At 43.3% G+C, this 18,560-nt stretch overlaps 1 protein-coding gene across 1 annotated transcript in view; it reads right to left on the reverse strand.

The window, feature by feature from the left end:
• Positions 1–1,391: 1,391 nt before the first annotated feature.
• The window catches only part of LOC149443797 (protein tyrosine phosphatase domain-containing protein 1-like), a 33,036-nt gene continuing 15,867 nt past the window's right edge, over positions 1,392–18,560 (reverse strand). The window contains exons 8-12 of the mRNA XM_089655270.1: positions 15,455–15,577; positions 10,944–11,042; positions 9,043–9,120; positions 6,842–6,952; positions 1,392–2,611 (exon numbers count right to left, since the gene is read on the reverse strand). Coding sequence (XP_089511396.1) covers positions 2,441–2,611; positions 6,842–6,952; positions 9,043–9,120; positions 10,944–11,042; positions 15,455–15,577 — 582 coding nt within the window. The 3' untranslated portion in view covers positions 1,392–2,440. The remainder of the gene's footprint in view (positions 2,612–6,841; positions 6,953–9,042; positions 9,121–10,943; positions 11,043–15,454; positions 15,578–18,560) is intronic.

Consider the following 18,560-nt stretch of genomic DNA (forward strand, 5'->3'; position numbering starts at 1 on the left):
CCTTAACCAATCCCAGCCAGTTTCACATTTATGCCTGTGTAAAACTCCCTGCTAGATTGTTCTAGAGACACATGCTCACCTGACAGAAGAGGAAACAGACAAGTTCCAGTCAGAGAAGCTTTATGGAAACAGAGAAGGCCAAATAGGTATTTAATGCACTTGTGTGTTCCTCTATTGTTTAACAGTGCAGGTAGATCTGTATGTAAAATTTGTTATATGTGTTTACTTGTAGTTCCACCGAAATAATCTAACGACATAAGCTAACGAACCTATCGAATCTACCAAATCTATCGAATCAACCCAGTGTAAAGTAATCGAATCTATCTAGATAAGCTATCTAATCAACCCAATGTAATACGAATTAAACCACTGTAATATGAAAGAAATAAGTCACTGTAAGATAAACGAAACAAGCCATTGTAAGCAGTGTTATATGAAGAAGATTGAAGTTATTAAAGAAGTTAACTAAAGTATTCGGTGTGCTCTTTAAACCTACTGCATCCATAGAGCGGCATTGGAGGAATTACAGAGTAAAGTCAGTCTAATCAAACAAAGAAACAGCAATTACATAATTTTTCTAATGCCACAGCGCACAAGGCACCAAAGGGTGCTGCGCCTGCCACAAGTACCCCCTGGGAATGAAGACCAGCATCACCTTCCCGTCTCAGGTCAAGTCATATGTCACATGACATGTAGACAAGAAGAAGGTAGCCTGCCCTCATTCCTCATTGGTGCCACACTGAGATGACGGTGTGTTGACCCCTTTTGAAGAAGTTGGAAGTAACAAAACAGGTCAAGGGACGTGACATCAGATGTAAGACGTAAACTGGAAGTAGTGTAGCTGCCATCTTGAGAGAGGTTCTGTATACCCTATGCTGTATTGGATGGACATTACACTTTTTTCACTGAGGATATATGAGATTTTAAGGTTTTTTCTTGTAACTACATTTTTAATAAAGTAGGCCCATTTATATAACTTACTACACTATATGGTCTTTCTCTTTTTGAACTATGATATGATGCTTTAATGTGATTGGAGATTGGATCAGTGCGGATTAAGAGGAGTCATTTCTCATCATTTCTCATGTATGCTACCAGACATTTATAGTCCGGTAAGGTGCGTGGTTTGGAAGGTGGTGGAGAGTGTTTTTTCGTTACACTAGTGGCGTCGAAGAGGGGAGCACATGTCCAAAGGATACTACACTATGATATGTTTTTCTTATGAGGATGATGATGCATTCGTAGGATCAGCTTTGAGTGGATTCTTATGAGGAATGAGATGTAAAGCTATATACAAGTATTTTTAGGGTAAGAGTATTCAATTCAGCCACATAAAAGTGGACACTGGGTGATTTTTGCAAATTTTGAATAAAATACACATTGAGAGTTGGTTTTTGCTTTGAATTTTTATTTTGATGTTTATACATTAAGGATAATTCACTATATGTAGTTTTTGTTCTTTTGAGGTACACATGGATACTAAAGAGTTATATTTGGAGATGGATCAAGTGGAAACATGATATTTTGAAGATTCATGGACGCTGAGAGGGTCTTGTTTGAGGAAGAAGGTAGTCTGCCCTCATTCCTCAGCGGCGCCACAAAGAGATGAAGGTGTGTTCTCATTGATTCCTGCCCACAGTAGGCTGCTATCAGAGAAGGAGAGAGCAGAATCTTCTCTCCAGCAGCTATCAAGGCAACTGTGCCTTCTGACAGGAGTGACACTGCAGTCGTTCTTGTCAGTGAACTACCAGAGAATGGAGTGGTCGTAAGCTTCCAATGCATCGCTCCACATATCAACACTGCACCCATAGCACGTGCCCCTTCTACTCTCCCCTTTTTCCTGGCTGTCCAACAACAAGGAACATCTGCTTTGACAGACAACAATTTTCTCTGTCTCCAAGTACTTGAGGGTGGTGGGAGGGTGGTATCAGCAAATATGTTCCAGACAAGTGGGCAAGAGCTTAGAGATGGGAAAGTTTTAGTTGTCAAAGCAGCCTTCTCCTTCCTAGCTGTGTTGTCAAATAGCTGAGGAGTGAGTAGGGGTGCCCTGTCAGACCTTACAGCTAGCCTTCGACAGCACCTAAGAAGATGGGACAACATACTTGTACTTTCTCCCCAGGGAAACACAGCACATTAATGGAAATGGGACCTTTTTCATTAAACTTTTTTTCGAAAAAAAGGATAAAAAAATCTGCCATTGATGCTACTGATTACCAATATGCAATTTATGACTTTGCACGCAGCTACAAGCCAGATTGGTGGGACAATACAGGCATTTCTTACTGGTGATCAATGAGGCCATATCTGGTTTATATTCCATGCACCTTTTTTATCAAGAAAATGTAAACATATAGTACATACAAATGTTTGCAACCCTTGTTAAATATAAATACCAAATTCTTGTAATTTGTGCACGAGCACTACACTGCTAGGCCGGTGACTATTGACTGCTCTTCCCCTCACTCTTGTCTGTATTTAGCTCTCCATGTTGTCCTGTATCTGCTGTTTTGCGGTGTGCTCGGAACATGATTCCATGAGCTCGTATCTCTTGTACAATAGAGTGAAGCTGCAGGAACAGTGCTGGAGGTAGATGTGGCATATCAGGTGGCTGCTGTGAAAGGAAATGAATACAATGTTGAGTACATGAGAGAGACATGGGAAAGACTGGCTTGAACTGGGAGACTGGCCAATGTCCAACAGATCAGAAAGCTATTTCTACATCTATTTTATCCATGGCTTTAAATGGATTCTCTTTAAGGGCCAGTTCACACCACAAAAACGCACTAAAGATGCATTCCAGATTCCTTTTTTAGCATACAGTTCACACCACACTCAGTTCTGGTGCAGTTTGCTATGTTCCAGTATGGTTCTGTGCAGAAACAAATGCAACATGTTCTACTTTCTTTTCTGCACAGGAAACTGACTGGAAGTGACTGCACTGGTGTGAGGCCATTGGAATACATGGAAAACACTGCATGCATTTTTGATGCACAAAAAAAATGCACTGGAATGGATCTAGTGTGAACTAGCCCTAAATGTCCAAATGATCCTTGACATCCAGTACCCCTGGTTTCCCAAAGCCAAGTGTTTTGAGTTTTGTTCTCATCTACTTGTGATCTCTGGAATTAAAACATATGAGCTCCAGAATATACACATTGTAAGACAGGGGTGATTCACCTGTGGCCCTCAGGCCACATGTGGCCCTTGGAGCCCTCTGATGTGGCCCTTAACCTCAAACCAGGGAAACGCACTTTAATTATATCCTGCAGGTTTGGTGCGATTTCTGAAAGCGCAGTTTCTTTTGAGGTCCTTTTGCCCAGTTTCACTCTACTCCCATCCAACTCAGGGTCCACTCTAACAAGGTTGCATATATTGTCACAATCACCTCTTTGAGGCATATGTCTGAACTGGTAACTTTGTCCTACAAAAAATCTGTTCTTGTTTTACATAAGTAAAAACTGGCATTAGAGCCTAGAGCAGTGATGGCGAACCTATGGCAGCCAGAGCTGGCACGCAGAGCCATCTCAGTGGGCACGCCAGGAAGAAGAGGAAGAACGCGCTCTCCTGCGCACCCCGGGGGCGCGCACCGGGCGATCTCCGTGATCGCTGTGTCCTACGAACACAGCTGATCACGTGACGTGGTAAAATGCCAATCACAGCGACCTTTTACCACGTGATCAGCCGTGTCCAATGACACGCTGATCACCGGGAAATGCAAATGCCGGTTCTCAGCTGCACTTTCCTCACGCTGTCAGATCATGAGGAAAGTACTGCCGAAAACCGGCAGTTGTCAGAGCAGGGAACGGCACCGACCATCAGGGTCACTGATCATCAGTGCCCTGATGATCGGTGCCCAGCAGTGCCACACACAAGTTCCGCCCACCTGTGCCCAGCAATGCACCCACCTGTGCCCAGCAATGCACCCACCTGTGCCCACCTGTGCCGCCCACCTGTGCCCAGAAGTGCCACCTACCTGTGCCCAGTAGTGCCACCCACCTGTGCCAACCCACCTGTGTCCACCAGTGCCACCCACCTGTGCCCACCAGTGCCACCCACCAGTGCCCATCAGTGCAGCCCAGCAGTGCTGCCAGTCAGTGCCACCAGTCAGTGCCCAGCGGTTGTGCCAGTCAGTGCCCAGCAGTGCTGCCAGTCAGTGCCCAGCAGTGATGTCAGTCAGTGCCACCTATCAGTGCTGTCTATCAGTACCCATTATCAGTGTCGCCTATCAGTGCCACCAATCAGTGCCGCATATCAGTGCCACCTATCTGTGACACCTCATTAGTGCTGCCCATCAGTGCCACCCATCAATGATGCCCAGCAGTGCCGCCAGTCAGTGCCGTCTGTCAGTGCCTCCAGTTGGTGCTATCAGTCAGTGCCGCTTATCAGTGCCCATCATTTCCTGCATATCAGTGCATCATCAGTGCCTCATCAATGCTCACCAATGCCGCTTCATCAGTGCTACCTATCTGTGCTGCCTCATCAATGCCCATCAGTGCTGCCTATCAGTGCAGCCTCACCAACGCACATCAAAGAAGAAATATTACCTGTTTGCAAAATTTTAGAATAGAAGCAAAGGAAACCTTTTATGTTTTTAATTTTTTGCTCTTTTTTCATTTATAGTGCAAAAAATAAAACAGTGGTGATTAAATACCACCAAAAAAAAGCTCTATTTGTGTGAAAAAATAATAAAAATTGCATATGGTTACAGTGTTGCATGACCGCACAATTGTCATTGTTAAGTGCAACAGCACTGAAAGCTGAAAATTGTCCTGGGCAGGAAGGGGGTAGAAGTGCCCGGTAGGCAAGTGATTAATTCCAGTGTTGGCACTTTGAAATAAAAAAGTAGGTTTTGTGTTGCAGTTTGGGCACTCGGGCACAAAAAGGTTCGCCATCACTGGCCTAGAGCTTTCTTCCTAAGGGGGTTTCACCTAAACAAAAACATTGTGCTTCCATCCCACTGTCCAGCCCTAGTACATCAGAAAAAGATTTCCCTGCATTGTCTGGATATAGTTTGAGCCGTGCTTGTTTACATTGAAGAGATTTCTTCCATTAGAAGGACTGACTCTCTCTTTGTCACTAAAAACACATACGGGGAACATGCTTCTCATTCCACCATTTCTCAGTGGCTCACACAGATCATCAGTCAAGCCTATGGTTTAAGAATCATGCACTATCCTTTATTGACAAGGCACACTCTACTAGATCTGTCTTCTGTTCACGTGTTCTGTGCATTGTACTTGTTGGATGTTCAAGCCTCATGTGATACTAACATCCTTCCATTTGGACATCCTTCCATTCCTGTTATTTATTGTTGGGCCTGTTGGTGTTTTGTTTGTTGTGTTGCCTATCCCTCATTTGGACTGCTTTTGGGCATCCCCATAGTCTCTGAATCCTATGTCCCCCAATGAATAAGAAATAAAATTGTATTTTTGTACTCACTGTAAATTCCTTTTATTAAAATGAATAAAGGTACACAGACCTCACCCCTCTCTAGGCACAAACTCCTCTCAGGTTCTAAAACTGAGGCATACTGGAAATTTGAAGGCAGTTACGTCAGGCTGGTCGTTGTTTTTTGTTTACTCCAAGAAAAGGATTTTACAGTGAGTACTTTGGATAAGTAGTGAATGGTTAAAACTTCTGTCCTGGAAACAACACCAAGTGAGAGGAAATTTTTCTAAAGTGAGAGGAATCTCTCGCTTTAGGTGTTCTCTATATTCCTGTTTTAGTGACAATTGTGAAATTTTGGGTACAATGTCAGGCCCTTGCAAGGTCTTCCCCCAGCTCCCTGCCCATGTATCTGTATGGGTTTTTAGTTAGAAAACTGAAGTAAGTGTCAATAGACTACAAGTGCGCTGATCACCACACTCGTAGTCCATTGAAACTATATGGGTATAACATGTTCCATACAATTGCTGCAAGTTGCTTGGCCATTTCCCCAACTACTAATAGGCTGAAACTCATGCTTTCACTGGCAGCCTAGGGTTATCTAGAACAAGCCATAAAATAGTGACAATGATTCCTTACCACCCCTCTCTTACTGAATAATGATCAATAGAGTCTAAGCATTATGGCCCCTAGATCATTTTTTCCATCTGTAATTTAACCTCATTATTATGGATAAAGTGCAAGGCAATACTTTTGTCGTGATTTGAAGATAGAAAAGCCTTGTGCTTTTTAAATTACATGCTGGATGCTCCTGATTGTGCATTCCTTGTGCTGCAATGGTGTATAATGCATAAGAAAACTCTACTTTGCCCAGGGGCTTGAACAAATCATGGACTATGTGTTCATTTGGCAGCCTGCATAACTTTGTTATGCTAAACCATTAATGATGACATACCCACAGTGGTTGTATGCATGCTGGGGGGCCAAAACTGTGCAGCTTTCAATACAACTCTGTCATGTCCTCTGGGGACTTAAAAGGAATTTCATTTTTTAACATTTCCAAATTTTATATTTTGTAATTATTTGTATGAAATCTTTCTTTTACCCAAAAACGTTTTTTCCCATAAACATTTATTACAGTGTGCTTCTGTAATACTCAGTTTGGATGGGATGTTGGGCTTTCTGAAAAGGAAGTCCAGCATTGCATGTTAGCTGAAAATGGTATGCATCAGAAATTTGCAGTATTTCTTTATCTTATTTAAGAAGAAATCATTTAATATTTTTTGGTACTGAGAAGTTGACAGGTTTCTTTAACAATGTGACCAGGCAAGGGAACGCTAAACAGTCATCCATAGCTATTGCCCTTAGTGCTTTACTTAATTCAATAATTGAAAATAGTTGACAAGATATCTTGTTTGCAATACCTTTTGCAGCATTCAGGGGTTACGTAACGTACCTTTGTCAGTGCTCTGATAAGTCTCTTTAACACCATCTCTTCCAGGGTGCATGTCAGGGAAGGAAGTTTGCTAACACACTGCAGAAGACAACATAATATCTCCCCCTGACTCTGCAATACACAAAAAAAAAATATTTTATTATATGAGGACAGGAATGGCTTGTTACTGATTGTTAAAGTGAAACTAAACTCTCTCAATCAACAATAGCTATTATTTTTTTTAATATTGCTAGCATTAGTAAATAGATAGGAAGGTATAATATATTTGCTTGTTTTAAACCTTTTTTTTTTTTACATTTCTTCAGTTGAATCCTAGTTTCTGGCCTGAGCCAAAATTATGTAATACATTACATCATTTTTGTTAGACATTAATGGCTGAGCGTTGAGTTATTTTGAGGGGACAGCAAATTTACACTGTTATACAAGTTGTACACTCACTACTTTACATTGTAGCAAAGTGTCATTTCTTCAGTGTTGTCACATGAAATGATATAATAAAATATATAAAAAAATGTGAGGGGTGTACTCACTTCTGTGAGATACTGTATTTCTAAAGGTGCTATTGACATATTTACAAATTATTTTTGATAAGATTATTTTCATTCTTCTTATATGTACTTATATATAGTATATGCACAAAAAAGACTGAACATCCTACACTGCAACATTAAACAAAGTGACATTTCTTAGCTGTATGTGTTTTCACTATGTTCTTCCACTCTTCTCACCATTAATGGAAAGCCTACTGGCTGACACCTTTGAATCTGTTTCTTCTGTTTTCCTGGGAAAATTGGCACTGCAGCTGTTTTTAATGTCAGTGTGTCACCTTTCTCCTAAAGGGAAAAGCTCCTCATACACAGCAAGGAAGAAAGCTTCTGGAAAATTGCATTATCAAGAAGAAGTACAGTATGTGGTAAGTAATGGCTTAGATACATTGCTTCATCAGCAAGGTTGTCCTTGGTAATCATGTAAAGACAATGGCTATTTTCCAAAGGGAAATAAATACAGGGCCATTACTATAATTCTTAGGACTGCATAGCAAAATATTGATGACTCTCCCTCCCGGTTTTGAGACTGTGGAGGTTATGAATGAAGTGCAGAATGAGTCTGGTGACTTGGATGTGATGAACATCTTTGATGTGATGTTAGCAGCCCCAGCAATCAAAGTGATACTCTATAGTAGACATAACTAAATGGCAGACTGTGTTCCAGATTTGGACCAAGTCACAGTTCCATCATGTTAACCAGCTTATGATTGCTAGTATGCAGGGCAGTCCTAGCAACCAATCATCAGCTTATTTATATGGAAAATTAAAGTGTTACTAAACCCAGGACCCTGCATTCACTATATCTAGTCTCCCACAGTACACACTACATGGAAATGCAATTATTTTAGTAAATATAAACTGCTAAATACCTTTTCTCATCAGCAGTTAGAGCAGTCTTGTGACTTCAGCAGAGCACTGGTTAAAGCTTGTAGGAGGAGTTTTCTTTCTGCTCTAGGAGGATGTGAAAGTCCTGACCCTCTGTCTGGACAGTGCTGATTGGCCCTGTGCTGATCACATGCGCTCTCCCAAGAAGAAAAAAAAAAACTCTAGCAATACACACCAAACTGAACATGTGCATCTGACTATGGATTCAGTCTAGATCAGGTGGTCATTTCAACAAGAGGAGGGGCAGAGACGACAGGCTCAAACAGCCTTTTTACACAATGCAGAGGATTAACCCCTTAGGTTCCACAGTGAGTATAACAAACATGCTTTACTGCTTATACAGACTGATTTTACTGTTGTGGGTTTAGTAACACTTTAATTCTGGCAGGAGCCCTCTGTGCAGAGCTGTCCTGCCTCCAGCTCTCTGCTCTGCTGTACACCTGTGTAAAGGTAGGAAAGTGAGTATAGCTTCAGGGGGGCTGTGGTGTGAAGTGGGGGGCAGAGCCTAAGGAGGGCTGTGGTGTGAAGTGGGGGGCAGAGCTTCAGGAGGGCTGTGGTGTAAAGTGGGGGCAGATCTACAGGGGGGGGGTTGTGGTGTGAAAGGAGGGATGCAGAGTTGCAGGGGACTGTGAAGTGGGGGGCAGAGTTTTAGGGGGATGTGATGTGAAGAGGGGACAGAGCTTCCGGTGGGGGGGGGGGGATATGATGATTAGTAGGTTACTAAAAACACATTTTTACCACCTCCTAAACAAATGACTCTGGTCTCACCCTGCTTAGTTTTGTCAGATTATTTCTCCAGTCCCCATCACAGAAGGTATTTATGTCTTCATGATTTAGTACAGGCTCCTAAAAAAAATTAAGAAATGTAGTCAGAGTTTATGGGGCAAAACATCAAAAAACATGGCAATAGAGGAACAAATCACAAAAGTGGAGGACTTAGATCATATATAAAATGTATACGAAGGGTCCTTGAAACATCGCATTATGCTACTTTGTCACTAAATAAATTGTATATAATCCCAAATTCAAAAACATGAGACAGCACTGGGAATGATGAGACTTCTAACAGAAAATTATTAAAAAAAGAAAATACACCTACGCTGCTCTAAAGCTTCTTAGATTGTAAGCTCCAAGGAGCAGGGCCCTCCTAACCCTCTTGTATTGAACTGTATCGTTGCTGTATTGTCTTCCGTTATATTGTAAAGCGCTGAGGAAACTGTTGGAGCTATATAAATCCTGTATAATAATAATAATAATGAATCAACTGTATGTCATTTTTGGTTGTGGAAGCACTACAGTGTTATAACTGAAACTTCTAAAAAAAGCCTTTGTTTACCTGTCCTCGGGACATTCTTGTTAAATGTGCTTCTGCCATACTTCTCAGGAGTGCCCTTATTGCTCTCCTGTGACCACAGTCAGCTGAGAGTGGACTACTGCATAGCAGAGCCACTCCGGAATCTTTAAAGATCACGACAATATTTGTGGGATCCACCCAGATGCCTAACTTGACATCTGGCTCCACCTCTCAGCGTGTGGCCAGTCACTTCCAACCCCTCCTGTCTGGCACTCCTGTGAGCACCGGAGAAGCAGAGAAGATCAAGAAATGAGCATTCAGCGGTCATGTTTGTAGCACTACCCTTTTGAGAGCTGCTGTTTTTGGGTCCCTCTATTTTCCTGCATAGCCAGGCAACATGCAATTTCACTCTTGCATCCAAAGTCAGTAAATAGTCCATAAGCTTGGTTTTGTGGATCTATTAGGGGTTAAACAACTTGGATGGGGTCTATGGGTATATGGGATGCCCAATGAAACTGAAACAACTTGAAGGGCAAACTTCTTACGTACAAAAAGCAGAAAATTTAAATCCTGGATTTTCTACTGGAGTAGCTCTTTTTCAGATCCCAGATGAAAAATATCTTTATCCACCTGGCTGTCATCAAGAGTATCCCAGGGCAAGGGATTCCGGGACACATAAAAATGCTGTTCCAGGAAGAACTAGCTGGGTATAGCACCTGACTACCTTGTCCCTTGTAGGCCCAGGTGTGTGTAGAGGTACTCGCAATATCCTGTTCCTGTAGCTTTGAAAGATGAACCTAGTTTCAGGCCTTGCGCTGGGTGGATTGTTCCGCTGCCGACAGGCTGTTCTTCCCTGTAGACTGTAGAACAGTGGAGGTCCCTCTTTCCAGCTCCCAGCCTGTAGGCATACCCCCCCCCCAGGCTGCACACCAGGAGCACTTCCTCATTCCATCTTCCATCCGACTCCCCTGCTGCCCAGGCTCTGTCATATTAATGGGCTGATCTCCCACACTGTCAGACCTCTTGTCTGGGATTAGCCAGACTCCCATAATATGCAGATCAACCTCTCCTCAACTACTGGCTTATAGAAACATTTCCCAAGTCTCTAGAGCATGGGGAGCTACCAGAGGACTGACCTGTAGAACCCTCCAACCCTAACCTGAAGTAACCTTGCTGACTTACACCCAGGCTTCTAGCAAGCCTCTAGCTGCAGTATACAAAATAAACTTATCTATACTAGAGGGTGTTACATGTGATTTCTCAATTCTGTCTTAGAGCCAATGAGGGACAGCTACAGCATCACACTGATTGTAGCACAGAAGTGAGTATAAATGTTTACTTTTTTGAACACTCCAATTTATAAATACTGACTTACTGAGAGCTCTTGCAACCAATCCCAGAGCAGAGTGCAAAGAATTTTGGGATTGTTCTCTGTGGATACTGCCGCCCATGCTCCCTCCTCATTCACAAGATTCTGCCAAAAATAATGAAACAGGTAACACTCCGTAACAAATTATGTTATACTACATTCATGCAATGCATACTGTATATGTTATATAGACAAGTTTGTCACTGTGAATTTTATATATTACTGCACATACTTTCTAGACCAACCTTTCTCAACCTCATTACCCCAGAGGAACACTTGAAATCATTTTCTGGTATCGGTATATAGACAGCCTTCTTTTTTTTGGTAACACATTTGTGTTACACTTTGTGTAATTTGAGAATGTGGTACAGTAAGGGTCTATATATATTCTGCACTGTACAGTAGTATGTAATTCATCTTTGATTTATAGAAGTGAAGACATTGAATCAAACAGAAATGTGGGGTAAAGCACATGCCTTCTTTGTGCACAACTATTGCCTGTAGTTACAGTGCAGACAGCAGACAAGATGAATGTAGATGGCACAATATTCACAATAGCTTAGCCTTGTGATTATGGCTTTCAAAGCACAGGGAAGGAAAGAAACTGGTAAAACAATCCCTGAATCAGTGCCAGAACAAGGAGGGGGGCAGAAGGGACAATTGCCCCAAATGTAGTGTTGATATATGGAGGGGAGAAATGCACTAGGAGCTTCGGCTGTTCTCCTGCTTCTCACCGCCCCTCTTCCTGTCTTCGCTTGTCATGTAACGTGACTCGAGATGGGAAGAAGGGAAGATGCCATCATTTATGGTGGGCATCATGCTGAGAAGGAGGTCTGAACAGAGTGAGTACCCAGAGAGTGAGGAGATAACTCAGCCCTAGACCTCCCCTCTCCTCCTGAGAACCTCCCAACAGCCCTTAAGCCTACTCCCTCCCTTAGAGGCCTTTGGCCCCCCTTCCTCCCTTACAGCCCCCTCCCCCCTAATCCCCTTAGTTCCATGTATCCCACATAGCTCAGTTCCCTGGACTCCTCCCCTTCTTCAGTTTTCTCTGGATACTAGATGACCTTGTCCCAGCAATGCCCTGAATATACAACATAATAAGAGCTAACGTTATCTTTTAACCTAAGCCTATCCATATACACTTCAATTTCTCTCCTACAGCCCTGCAGCTATAGATTTCTCTATCCAAACTAAACAGCTATTTTATTCTGACAACTGAGGCCACCCGCGACTGTAACAATACTCAGACAGTATCTGCAAATTCAAGCCATGTATGGTTAGCATAAGTAATCATAACATGCAGTTGTTAGCAGTAGATGTGATTAGATTGGAGTCAGTGGTATAATCTCTATGTATGTAATGTGTGCGGTGCACAGGGCCCCCAGGGATGTAGGGCCCACTGTGCCTGTGCACATTGCACAATAAATGTGGGGAAACACTGTTCCATTCCCATTTCTGTCTCTGCTATGCTTGTCACAGGCATCTGCAGTACCCTTAGAGTCCAGGGAGAAGGAGAACAAGAGTAAGCCTATCCCCCTTCTGTGTTTCTGCTGCAGCTGCTTTGGTCACAGGTAGCTGCAGCAGAAACACTGTTTTTATACTGGGAGTGGGGGTGGCTGCTAAAAGTCAGCGCAGGAAGTAGGTGGGGCAGGCTATGAGTGGCTGTGAATGGTAAGCCAATCATAGCCACACAACTCTACTTTCCATGCTGGCCTTCAGCACCCACCCCCTCCCCAACGTAAACAAACAGTGTTTCATGCTGCAGCTGCCTGTGACAACTGCAGCTGCAGCAGAAACACATAAGGAGTATTGACTTACCCTTGTTCTCCTTCTCCCTGGGCTCTTCACAGGGTACTGCAGCTCCTGCTCGTCTCCCCCTTCTCCTCTTCCTGGTCCAGTAGGTGGGGCAATAATTAGCTGTAATTTAGACCCACCTACCGAACCAGGGAATAGGAGAATGGGCAGAAAACCCTGAGCTGCAGTACCCTGAGTACTGTGAGAAGTCCAGGGATAAAAGAGAACAGAGGCAAGCAGTGCAGAGGAGGGCTGTTTGTACTGTAAGACAGAGAGCCACTTACTACTGCACTCTGTATTCTGTGCCACTACTGACCTCTGAACTCTGCATCACTTACTTTTGACTTCTCAGCTCTGATAAGTGATGAAGAGGTTAGAGGTCATTAGTGATGCAGAGGTCGGTAGTAAGAGAAGCAGAGTTCAGGGGTCAGTTGTAAGTAACGTAGAGTTCAGGAACCAGGAGTAAGCGAAGCAGAGTTCAGGAGTCAGCAGAAAATGATGCTGAGTTCAAGGGTCAGTAGGAAGTGATGCAGAGTTCAAAGGTTAGCAATAAATGATGCAGAATTTAGGGGTCAGCAGGAAGTGATGCAGAGTTCAGGGGTCAGTAGCAAGTGATGTACAGTTCAGGGGTCAGCCGTAAGATGTAGAGTTCCGGGTTCAGTAGTAATTGAAATGCAGAATTCAGAGGTCAGTTGTAAGTAACATAGAGTTCAGGAACCAGGAGTAAGTGATGCAGAATTCAGGGGTCAGTAGCAATTGATGCAGAGTTCCAAGGTCAGCGGTAAGTGATGCAGAATTCAGAGGTCAGCAGTAAATGATGCAGAGTTCAGGGGTCATTAGTAAATGAAATGCAGAATTCAGAGGTCGGTTGTAAGTAACGCAGAGTTCAGGGGTCAGGAGTAAGAGACGCAGAGTTCAGGGGTCAGCAGTAAGTGCTGCAGAGTTCAGTAGGTGGGGCTATGATTAGCTCTAGTTTAGCCCCACCTACTGGAGCAGGGAATAGGACAAGGGACAGAAGACCCGGAGCTGCAGTACCCTGAGTACTGTGGAGTCCAGGGAAAAGGAAAACAAAGGTAAGCAGTGCAGAGGAGGGCTGTTTGTACTGTGAGTCAGAGAGCTACTTACTACTGCACTCTGTATTCCTAGCCACTACTACTGACCTGTGAACTCTGCATCAGTTACTTTTTACCCCTAAACTCTGTAGTTAGTGATTCAGAGGTCAAAAGTGATGCAGTGGTCAGTAGTAAGTGACTCAGATTTCAGAGCTCAGTAATGACTCAGTTTTCAGTAGTCAGTGATACAGATTTCCAGGATCAGTAGTAAGTGACTGAGAGTTCAGGAGTCAGTAATAAGTGACACAGAGTTCGGAGGTCAATAATGACTCGGGGATCAGTAGTAAGTGATACAGATTTAAAGGGTCAATAGTAAGTGACTGGGAGTTCAGGAGTCAGTAGTACGTGACGCAGAGTTCGGAGGTCAGTAATGACTCAGGGGTCAGTAGTCAGTGATACAGATTTCAAGGATCAGTAGTAAGTGACTGAGAGTTCAGGAGTCAGTAATAAGTGACACAGAGTTCGGAGGTCAATAATGATTCGGGGATCAGTAGTAAGTGATACAGATTTAAAGGGTCAATAGTAAGTGACTGGGAGTTCAGGAGTCAGTAGTACGTGACGCAGAGTTCGGAGGTCAGTAATGACTCAGGGGTCAGTAGTAAGTGATACAGATTTCAAGGGTCAGTAGTAAGTGACTGAGACTTCAGGGGTCAGTAGTAAGTGACGCAGAGTTCGGAGGTCAGTATTGACTCAGGGGTCAGTAGTAAGTGATACAGATTTCAGAGGCAGTAGTACGGGACTCAGAGTTCAGGAGCCAATAAGGCTATACAATTTTCTGTCCAATTTCTGCCCAATTTCCTTTAGCTATACCTTCAACTATGTAGTGCAAGAGATTGCCTAATTTGATACAATTGAAAGTGTTGTTAGGTTTGACCTCCTATTATATGGTTTTTGGCAAATCTAAACCAAAAATCTTAAGAAAATTGTATAATGTATGGCCAGCCTAAGTGATTCAGAGTATAGAATTCAGTAATGACCCAGAGGTCAGTAGTACGTGATTCAGAGTTCAGAGGTCTGTAGTAACTGATGCAAGAGGTAAGAGGTCAGTAATGACTCAAAGGGCAGTAGAAACTGCTGCAGAAGTCAAGGGTCAGCAGTAAATAAGTCACCTACTGTTAACTGCTGAACAGGTATCCCAGCATTAAATCCAATGTACCTCCATAGATACTGTGCTTTACATTCCATATTCATCACTGTGTCATTCTATGCTATGTAGGTCAACTCAGACTTTCTGTAGCCACATCTCTTTAAGCCATGCCTGATATTCAGTGCAATTAGAAACACACTCATTTTTGCCTTGGCATGCTGCACGCCCCGCATTTTGTCACTTACAGCCCAGGGAACCCAAATTTTAGTTTTGCACACAGGCCCACTGCTTTCACAACTTGCAAGCTGCAAGTAATATAATCATACAACAGCATATGTACCATACTAGTACCAAGTCAAAGATCAACACAGCAGATGTGCATGGGTAAAACTGTCTTTGTTTTGTCAAATGCAATTCGTCAAGGCCTAGAAGAGCATGAATTTACCCAAACAAGTTAGGATTTGGCTGGGGCCTAGGTCACTGCATGTGTTACTTTTTTGGATACTGTGAATGAGTTGCCATACCTGCAATTGATGCACACTTTGCTGTATCACCAGTTCTGGAGCTTGTAATTCTGCCAGGGCCTCTGCAATGCACAAAACATGGTGTGGAGTAACCGACTGACATGGCTCAGCAATACTGTCTTTCTGCAAACAGCCAAGAACATCAGTCACCAACACATGGTATGATGGAACCGTAAATCAGCATATTGTACACACATGCCTATTATAAACCAAGAATGATCACTCATCCCTTTCTAGAAGTAGCATGACGGTGGTTAGGAGAAATGCAGTCAAACCCACGGCCATTTTGTGGGCCCAAAAAGTTGTTACCAAACCCAGAAAGAAGTGTGACATAAAAAAGCAACAATATACTTAGGATAACTAGCTATGCTATGTGCAAAGAACAATAGACTACATCACACTCACACCTTCTCCTAAAGTTAAAGGGTTACACCGCATGTACAGTTAATTCTGACTTACACCTATCTATAGGTTCATCAGCTCAATACACATGCAACTAGGGATGCATGGATACCGTTTTTTTCAGAGTGAGTACGAGTTCCCATAGTTTTCCTCAAGTACTCGCCGATACCAATTACCGATAGATATTTTTTTCATGCGCTGTGATTTGAGCCCAAACAAAATGAATGGGCTTAAATCACACTGCAAAGAATCACACGTGATTTGAACAGAAATGTGGTGCAATTCCTGTCTGAATAACGTGGTTTCCTGCACCGTTCCTGTGTGAACGTAGGCTGAAGACAAGTCCTGGTTCACACAGAAGCGGTGCGGGAAACCACATGTGATTTGGACGGGAATCATACTCTATTCCTACTCAAATCACATGCGATTCTTTGCAGTGCAATTTGAGCCCATTCATTTTGTATAGGCTCAAATCGCACCACACCGCACAAAAAAGTTTCAGGTATTGGAGAAGTAGAAGTACTCATGCAAATACTTACTATTGGCACCTGTACTGATATCGGTATCGGTGCAACCCTACATGCAACATGTTCTATTTTCAAGAGGTTTCAGGGATGTTGGTTTATTTTACAGTGGAGCAGATTTGGATGAATCAAAAACTACTGTCATTAAAAAAAATTATAAAATAAAATGGTGAAATATTATTATTATCATCATTATACAGTATTTATATAGCGCTAAAAGGTTTGCTCTGCGCTGTACATTATAGTGGGGGACAGAACATGAGACAATACAGTAACAAAACAAAACAAAACACGAGGGGGTCAAGGGCCCTGCTTTTTTTCGAGCTTACAATCTAGGAGGGAGGGGATAGTGGTACAGGAGGAAGTGGCTGTGGGAGATGGAGTGGTAGGAGGAGTGGAGATCGGCTGTTAGGTGAGGGCAGGATAGGCTTCCCTGAAGAGATAGGTTTTCAGGGTGTGCCTAAATGTGAGGAGGGTAGGTGACAGTCTGATGGATTGGGGTAGTGAGTTCCAGAGGATGGGGGAAGTCCTGGAGAAGTCCTGCAGTCGGGCGTGGGAGGTGGAGACAAGGGAGCTAGACAGTAGGAGGTCTTGTGTGGAGCGAAGAGTACGGGTTGGGTGGCATTTGGGTATCAGGTCAGTGAGGTAGTTTGGGGCAGCGTTATGGATGGCTTGTATGTCTGTGTTAGTAGTTTGAATTTAATGCGTTGGGCAATCGGGAGCCAGTGGAGGGAATGACAGAGGGGGGTGGCAGAAGCGGAGCGGTTGGTAAGGTGGATGAGTCTGGCTGCTGAGTTCAGGATAGACTAAAGCAGGGATAGTCTGTGATGAGGTAGGCCGGTGAGGAGGGAGTTGCAGTAGTCCAGACGTGAGATAATGAGGGAGTGAACGAGTTGTTTAGTAGTGTCTGGGGTTAGGAACGTACGTATTTTGGAGATGTTGCGGAGGTGGAGCCTGCATGAGTTTGCCAACGATTGGACATGGGGTTGGAAGGAAGTTTGAGTCTAGAGTGACACCTAGGACTTTGGCTTGAGGGGTGGGACTGATGGTGGCGGCGTTGTTCATGACGGAGAGGGTGGGGGGGGGGGCGCGGGCTGGGGGAAAAATCAGGAGCTCGGTTTTGGAAAGGTTCAATTTGAGGAAATGGAGCGACATCCAGTCTGATATGTCGTTCAGTAGGTGGGTGATATGGGCGGAGACTGAAGGGGTGAGGCGAGGGATGGAGAGGTAAATTTGCGTGTCATCGGCGTGGAGGTGATAGTTGAAGCTGTGGGAAATATGTTTAATGTGTAATGCTAAGAGAAAAATCGCTCACGCTCATCTGTATCTTCCTTAACTTTTTCTCTGCTTTCCTACTTTACTTTCTTGCTTGCTTGTCCATCACTTTAAAGTGATTCTGTCATGAGAAAAATATGGAAGTTGCCATTGCTTGAGAGACATTGAAGAGGCCGAAAAGTACCAGAGACCCATTGGCTGAGGGTGGCTGGAATGTCCCTTAAAAATCACGGTTAGACCACTTGCTTTAGTAGTAATAGTCTATAATATCTGGTAAGCTGCTGATCTCATCTCTTCTGCACGTTCCATTGGTGGATAAGGCAGCAATGTATGCACTGGGTGATTGCAAGACGATTTTCCAGCACCGCTCTTTCTCTTTTATTATATTTTTATTTATATCTAGTAGTTTACACTTTTTGCACTAAAACTTTTGGATATATTATATTGTCCATTAGGTCTTTTACCAGTTTTGCTAATTTTGGCATGCTCATCTTTTTGACATGTGAGTGTAAAATACATGTGATTATTTCCATTGTACATTTTGGGGTTTAGCGCTGCACTGTTATATATTATTGGTCATTCTGAGCTTAGTATCAGAAGCTTATTTTGGTGTCATCAGCTGCACTTGGGGGGGGGGGGGGGGAATTATACTTAAGTGCAGAGTTTTTTTGTTGTATTTTTATATCAGAGCAATATGTTTACAGTTTAGAGCTGAGGGAAGCTTCCGCTATGCTCCTTCTCAGTTCTGACCTGTCACATGACACAAGATGAGGGGGAGCATGGAAGGAAGGACATCCTCAGCATTCTGCTGTGCTCTATCGGGGGTCTGTAAGCAACGGGGAGGGGGATTGTACTGAGAACATAATTACCAAGGATGGTAAAAATACTTACTGAGGGAGAGAGGA

The sequence above is a fragment of the Staurois parvus genome, unplaced genomic scaffold, assembly GCF_062004578.1.
Source record: "Staurois parvus isolate SC_StPar_1 unplaced genomic scaffold, SC_StPar_1.0 ptg000832l, whole genome shotgun sequence".
Classification (NCBI taxonomy): Eukaryota; Metazoa; Chordata; class Amphibia; order Anura; family Ranidae; genus Staurois; species Staurois parvus.